Below are 7,034 nucleotides of genomic sequence, written 5' to 3' on the forward strand. Positions count from 1 at the left end.
GTAAATGCCAAAAAAATAACTTTTTGGTCAGTGTGGTGTGTGTGTGTAACCTTTATTTTACTAGGCAAGTCAGTTAAGAACGAAATCTTATTTACAATGACGGCCTACCCTGGCCAAACCCGGACGACACTGGGCCAATTGTGCGGCGCCCTATGGGACTCCCAACCACGGCCGGATGTGATACAGCCTGGATTCAAACCAGGGATTGTAGTGACTCCTCTTGCAATGAGATGCAGTGCCTTAGACCGCTGCGTCCATGTGTGTGTGTTAACTATTTAACTGTACTAGAATGCTTAAAAGGCCAACATTTTTTATATCGCTTATCGGTATAGTTTTTTGGGGGGGGCAAGGAAAATATTGGATATCGGTATCGGCCAAAAATGTCATATCGGTGCATCACTAGTTTCCACCACGATCCCATTAAACTTTGCTGCATGTAGCATGGTCAGACACAGACCTTTGGGGATGCAGGTTCTCAACAACAACAAAAATGCCGCCAGAAAATTCATAACTCGAAATTCATAATTTACAAACTGTTTCTATATCAAATTTGTTTTTGTTTTGTTGCAATGGCCTATTTACTTCATGCAACAACACACTCATGCCAGTGACTCCTAGTAGGGTACTAACTAGAGACGTCCCACTGGGCACATACGTAAATTCAACGTCTTTTCCACGTTGGTTCAAAATGATTTCATTCAAATTACATGTAAACAATGTTGATTCAACCACTGTGTGCCCAGTGGGATAATGAGTGACATTGGGAAAAGAGGCTATCAGCTGAGCATAGCGAATTATGATGTAAATCTGCTAGTTAGCTAGCTAGTTAGCTATGCTATCAAAACAAACTATTTTTTACTTGATTTGAGTTTGCGTCTGCCTCTTACTAACAAACACGTGAATTGCCCCCTTCTCTGTCCATAACAGTAAGAGACATACATGACAGGTCCAACTCAAAAGTAACCTACAAGTATTCAAACTCACCACCGGTAGCCAATTACTGTACAGTGCACTACATGCAGAAGTCAGGCAAGTGCACACTTGAGGTGGAAGTGTGGGGAAGGAGATATTTTTCAAGATTCAAGAGAAATTTTATGAGATAGTTTATGCGCAATTCGTTACATTTAAAATCTATATTTTTTAAAGAGACTATAAAGTAATTCATCAACTAAAAAATTCCCGAGCTGATAGGAGGGCAAAAGGGCACTTACTCATAGTAGGGGCTGTCACGTTCCTGACCTGTTTTCCTTGTTTTTGTATGTGTTTAGTTGGTCAGGGTGTGAGTTGGGGTGGGCATTCTATGTTAAGTGTTTCTATGTTGGGTTAAATGTGTTGCCTGATATGGTTCTCAATTAGAGGCAGGTGTTTGACGTTTCCTCTGATTGAGAACCATATTAAGGTAGGCTGTTCTCACTGTTTGTTTGTGGGTGATTGTTGCTGTGTCTGTGTTTGTTACACCACACGGTACTGTCTCGTCTCGTTCTTTCCTGTTCGTGCGTTCATTGTTTTTTATGTTCACAAGTTCAGGTCTGTTTAACTTCGTTTGTTGTTTTGTAGTTTATTCAAGTGTTCTTCGTGTTTCGTCTTCATTTAATAAATCATTATGTCTACATACCTCGCTGCGTGTTGGTCCGATCCATGCTCCTCCTCGTCTGAGGAGGAGAACGAATATGACAGCCGTTACAGGGGCAAAAGGCTCGAGCACTGGTGGAGCCCTATCTGTGCACATGCCTGGCATGTAGTGATCATGGATGTCAGACAAGGATGTCCCCTGTCTCTCCTGCTGTATACTTTGATATCGGAACCCCTGGCCCAGATGATAAAAGAGGACCCTAGCTCTGGTCGCTGCTTCACACCGCTCAACCTAGATTCTAGAACCAGTCACTTTCTACTTTGTGACACTCTCACACAAAAAAAACTGGAACAGAAGGGTTGATGCTTGCAGTTTACTAAGGAGCTACTATTGAAATGTACATAGTCAATAATTCGTTGAACATTTTTTTTACAACAGACCTGGGTTCCAATACATGTTTAATTAAAGTATTTATATTTTAAATATGTATTTTCTGTGTATTTTCTAATAATTTCCTATACATTATATTTTAAACTATTTTGAAATACTTGTTTCCAAATACATTTAAAATACCCATGGGTTCAAATGCATGGAGTATTTAAATATTTCAAATACATGTGTCAGCGATTGGGTGCAGAGATGTAGCGGAGTCAGGCGCAGGACACAGGTTTGAGCAAAACAACTGAGTTTACTCAACAACAAAAAACAAGCAATATTCCAATAAGGAAAATACATACAAAATAACACCTACAACAACCACTAAGACACCAACAATCACGGACAGAACAGAAAGGTATGCCAGAGGGTTAAATAAGGAACATGATATGGGTATTGAAACCAGGTGTGTGTAATACAGACAAAACAAAACGAAAATGAAACATGGATTGGTGGTGACTAGAAAGCCGGTGACGTCGACCGCCAAACACCACCCGAACAAGGAGAGGGGCCGACTTCGGCGGAAGTCGTGACAACATGCCAATATTCAACATCTTGTATTTTCAAGGAAGAGTTGTCTAAATACTTACTTTGAAATATATTTGAAAATAATTGAAATAAAATAAATTGTATTTTAACCCATGTCTGGTAAAGAATAAAACCACAAAGTAATTCAGAATCAATGCCAATATCTTGACTTTTTAAATCAATGCGTGCTGCATCTCAAGTAAGGACTTTGGCTCAATAGGGAACTGAAGAGAAAGGGAAGAGAGAGCGAGAGGGGGATATGGACTGTAAACAGATAGCGTTTCATGGTGACCTAGGCCTCAGCAGAAGCCTGTCTGTCTGAGGTTATAGCCGCCTGGATGAAGTCCATGTAGCGGGCCACACGGGTGTAGAATCCAGGGAAGCCTTCCAAAGCACAGCCATTGGTATCCCCAAAACTCATGATTCCCACCTGGACAAACTCACCAGATGAGCGACAAACCAACGGCCCACCAGAGTCCCCCTGTAGAACAAAGAAAAACAACACAAACATACATTTACAGCATTCAAGTAAGTGTGAGAGAGAAAAAGAGAGAGAGTGTGTGTGTGTGTGTGTGTGTGTGTGTGTGTGTGTGTGTGTGTGTGTGTGTGTGTGTGTGTGTGTGTGTGTGTGTGTGTGTGTGTGTCAGTGATGTGGGTCAGCTGTTTGTTCACTTGCACCCACCCACAATTGCTAATAACCCATCCGCAACCAGCTGATTATGTGATAAAGCGAAAATCTAAGGCCCTTACCCGACCCTAACCAAAAAATATAGAAAATGATCTGTACAGTTCCTTTTTTTCCTCTTGAACATTTATTGAACAATTAACAATATTTCATGACCCTAAACCCGCCCGCCCCACGGGGACTGGCACATCACTAGTGTGTGTGCCCACGTGTGTGTGTGTGAGAGAGAGAGGGAGGGTCGGTGTTTGTATAAGACATGTATACTTACCAATCAGGGGACCAGGAAAGAGGACTCACCTGACAGGAGTCTTTCCCTCCTTCCATGGAGCCAGCACACAGCATGTTGTCAGTGAAGCCCGAAAACTTTTGCTTACAGGTGCTCCGTTTCACGATGGGCAGCTCCAGCTCCTGGAGGGTCCTATTACCAGACAATTCCACTGGAGGGAGGGAAAAAGAAGAAGAGTAAGATGTAGGATAGAAACAGGGGTGGGGGAGGAAGTGAACGGGCAGGGCAGGGAGAGGGAAAATTTAAGGGGGAAATACTCACTAACTACAAACAACAGAAGCTGGAGGAAAACAAAATACATTGTGCAAAGTGTACACAATACAGTAAATCTTATTATAATCTGGCATTGTGATTTAATTTTGAAATCTTTCTTTAACAATGTGCAAATGTTTCAATTGCTTATTATAACTTGTTTTTATCTTTTTTGTTGTTGTATTGATTGTATTTTTGGGGGGGTCCTCAGGGCACCATTGTAAATGAGAAACTGGTCTCAATTGGGATCCCCTGAGTAAATAAAAGTTTATAAATCACACTGCAATAAAGCACGGGCGGGGGGTATATGGCCAATATACCCTGGCCAAGCACAACGTGGAGTGCTGGGATACAGCCATTAGCTGTAGTATATTAGCCATATACCTCAAACCCCAGAGGTGCCTTATTGCTATTATAAACTGGTTACCAACATAATTAGAACAGTAAAACATTTTAGGGGGGTCATATCCGATCAGCATTTCAGCCAATCAGCATTCAATGCTGGAACCACGCTTTATAATGAGGTTTGTGGTAAATCTTGCACTTTGCAAAATGATTTTACACTACTAAAATGTCACCCTCAGAATTGAATGCTGGCATTCAATCAAGACAAAACCAACCAAAGCTATGCTTTAGAACCTGGCACTGTGAGTGTTTGTATATTGGTGTTGCTGTGTGTTTGCTCACCATTGTTCCCGACGTTGCCCCAGCCAGCGATCCAGCAATTCCTCAATGGGCGGAAGGCATCACCCGGTTTGGGCAGGGTCACGGGCTTCACCAGGGAGGAGAAGGTCACCTTTTTACTCAGCTTCACCAAAGCGATGTCGTGCAGCAGGGCCAAATGCTGTTTCTTGTACTGTGGGTGAATGACGATGCGTGAGATGGATCGATAAAACACTGATGGCTCATTCAGGCTGTGTGTCCCCAGACGAATGTAGGAACGGTATGGAATAGGGTTGTCATTCCTAATTCACACGCAGACAGATAAAACAGCCTGGTCTCATAGACTAGGTGTAACATAGTAAATGTCAATCCAGAACACTGAAATTAGAATGATATGTTATGTTTGGTATGGTTACATAAGATATAAGGTTACTTAAGGCAAATACGAAAGTAGGATTGTTAGTCGGGGTGAATGGGTATAACGTGAATCTCTAGCAACCCAAAGGTTGGGTGTTTGAATCTTATCACGGACAACTTTAGCATTTTAGCTAATTAGCAACTTTGCAACTACTTACTACTTTTTAGCTACCTTGTTACTACTTAACATTTAGAAAATTCGTAACATATTGTACGACTTGCAATTTGTAACATATCATACGAATTGTAATTTGTAACATATCATACGAAATGGATGATGGACATCCACAAATGAATAGATGCCATACGAAACGTAACATATCATACTAATCTGCATGTTCCAGATTTACTTTTACTATGTCATGTCTACCCCTGAGTCCAGGTTGGATAAGAACATTACACAGACATTGACATGTTTCATACAACCACATACAGATCTTTCGGTTCTATTCCAGCACGCAAATTTGGCCTTTGAAATCATAATGTTGTCATTCTGGTTTGTAAACTCGTTTTTTGCTTGTAGACACGTTAAGAAAATTACAACCACGGAAAAAACTGAATTTTGGTTGCAGACACGATAATGAGTTCAACATGCAAACCTCCTTCCCACACAAACACACTTACGGGTCAACACAGTGTGCAGCGGTGAGCACCCATTCCTCAGTAAGGAGGGATCCGCCACAGCTAAAGAAGCCTGTATCATCCGTGATTAACAGGTAGGCTATCCACGGCCAGCTGCCCTTTTGAGCATCCTTTCCCCCCACGATAGAGCTCCGAGCCTGGGGCACAAACGACTCTAGAGAGGGAGGTGTTGGAGGGTGGAAAGAATGCCAGACTGTGACCCTCTTTCATGTACAAACACTGTCTGCATCTGATACTTTGCTCCTATCAGAACTCTGAAGTTAGTGCCACTGCAACAGAAAATCTGAGCAGTTGAAATAATAACAAAGTGTTCCTCCCCACCCCTGTTTCGGTAAAAAGTGGGGGTATTGGGCTGGAGGATTGTAACCACTTTCAAATTCACCGACAGAGCTCTGGATGCAAGGACTGACCATCCATGATATCACAATTACAGTTTTAACCATGTTTTGAGGCTATATAATGTTTGTTTACATCTACTTTGCAAAAACATTGGAGTGAAATAAGCTTTGGGTTCTGATGGGTTACAAACTAAACTCATGAGGCATTTATTAAGTGATATTCTTCAAGAATCAACTTAATTTACAAGTCCTAAATGGATGTAGCAACTGCCGATTTCCCCTTTAAGAAGATATAGTGGTGATATGTATTTATATTTAGTGGTGATATTCGTAGCACTGAAGAGCTGCATAACAGTGCAATAAAAAATTTAAAGGCGTTAGCAGAAACTGCATTCATGCCGCGGTAAATGCTACATATGTTGTCTCAGTTGGAAATTACATTTACATTTAAATCTGAGCTATAAATATGGATTGAATCGAGCCCTTAGTGATCACTAATGCCAAAACAGAGAGATATGCTTGAAGTTCTTGATTCCAGTGGATGGAAAATAAAACAATTATGTACATGCCCAAATATGTAGGCTAATGATGCTCAATTTAAAAGAACACCAGTAAAAAAAAAAAAATCATTATCTGATGAATGTAAATGTTACTGTGGACTAAGCAAGCTAAAAACGATTTGATGCTATTTTAATTAATACATTTCTCTTGACCTCACCTGCAGCATCTTGGACCAGCAAAATTACAGGCAGTAGTCCCCAAAAACCCATAGCTTTTCCTGTCAGTATCCAACCAACCAGACGGCTGTTCAATGGATAGACACACTGACTGATGTCCAGCTTTATAGAAGTCCATGCTTAGATTACATCAATGTTACACATGTGCAATCTGATTAACAGTTCCAATGATAGCAGGCTGCTCGTCTGGGTTGCTGATAAAATACCTTTTTTTTTTTTTTCAGAATGCAAATTCTCAAAAAGAGAGATGAGGTGATATTTCTACCTCAAGCTATTAAATTAACAAGGCACACCTGTTAATGGAAATGCATTCCAGGTGACTACCTCATGAAGCTGGTTGAGAGAATGCCAAGAGTGTGCAAAGCTGTCATCAAGGCAAAGGGTGGCTACTTTGAAGAATCTCAAATATAAAATATATTTTGATTTGTATAACGTTTTAGGTTACTACATGATTCCATATGTGTTATTTCATAGTTTT

General features: G+C 40.8%; 1 protein-coding gene across 2 annotated transcripts; it reads right to left on the reverse strand.

Moving 5' to 3' along the window:
• Positions 1 to 1,932: 1,932 nt before the first annotated feature.
• Positions 1,933 to 6,628, reverse strand: LOC139545817 (tryptase-2-like). 2 transcript variants are annotated; one of them, XM_071354096.1, is made up of 5 exons: positions 6,538 to 6,628; positions 5,464 to 5,635; positions 4,447 to 4,673; positions 3,519 to 3,658; positions 1,933 to 3,017 (listed from the first exon to the last, which is right to left on the reverse strand). In XM_071354096.1, exons 1-5 carry the CDS (start codon positions 6,587 to 6,589, stop codon positions 2,829 to 2,831), a joined length of 780 nt encoding a protein of 259 aa, XP_071210197.1. In that variant the 5' UTR covers positions 6,590 to 6,628; the 3' UTR covers positions 1,933 to 2,828. The 2 variants fall into 2 exon arrangements, with proteins under 2 accessions (XP_071210197.1, XP_071210154.1); XM_071354053.1 differs by having other exon boundaries at positions 4,447 to 4,724; positions 6,538 to 6,626.
• Positions 6,629 to 7,034: the final 406 nt, after the last annotated feature.

Source organism: Salvelinus alpinus, chromosome 1 (assembly GCF_045679555.1).
Source record: "Salvelinus alpinus chromosome 1, SLU_Salpinus.1, whole genome shotgun sequence".
NCBI classification, from domain to species: Eukaryota; Metazoa; Chordata; class Actinopteri; order Salmoniformes; family Salmonidae; genus Salvelinus; species Salvelinus alpinus.

Coding starts and splice junctions, on each gene's coding strand:
- LOC139545817 (XM_071354053.1), bottom strand. CDS start 6,589: ATGGGTTTTTGGGGACTACTGCCTGTAATTTTGCTGGTCCAAGATGCT. Junction 4,725..5,463: donor GCTGCACACTGTGTTGACCC/GTAAGTGTGTTT, acceptor CGTGTGAATTAG/GAATGACAACCCTATTCCAT. Junction 3,659..4,446: donor GGGCAACGTCGGGAACAATG/GTGAGCAAACAC, acceptor CCCTCCCTCCAG/TGGAATTGTCTGGTAATAGG.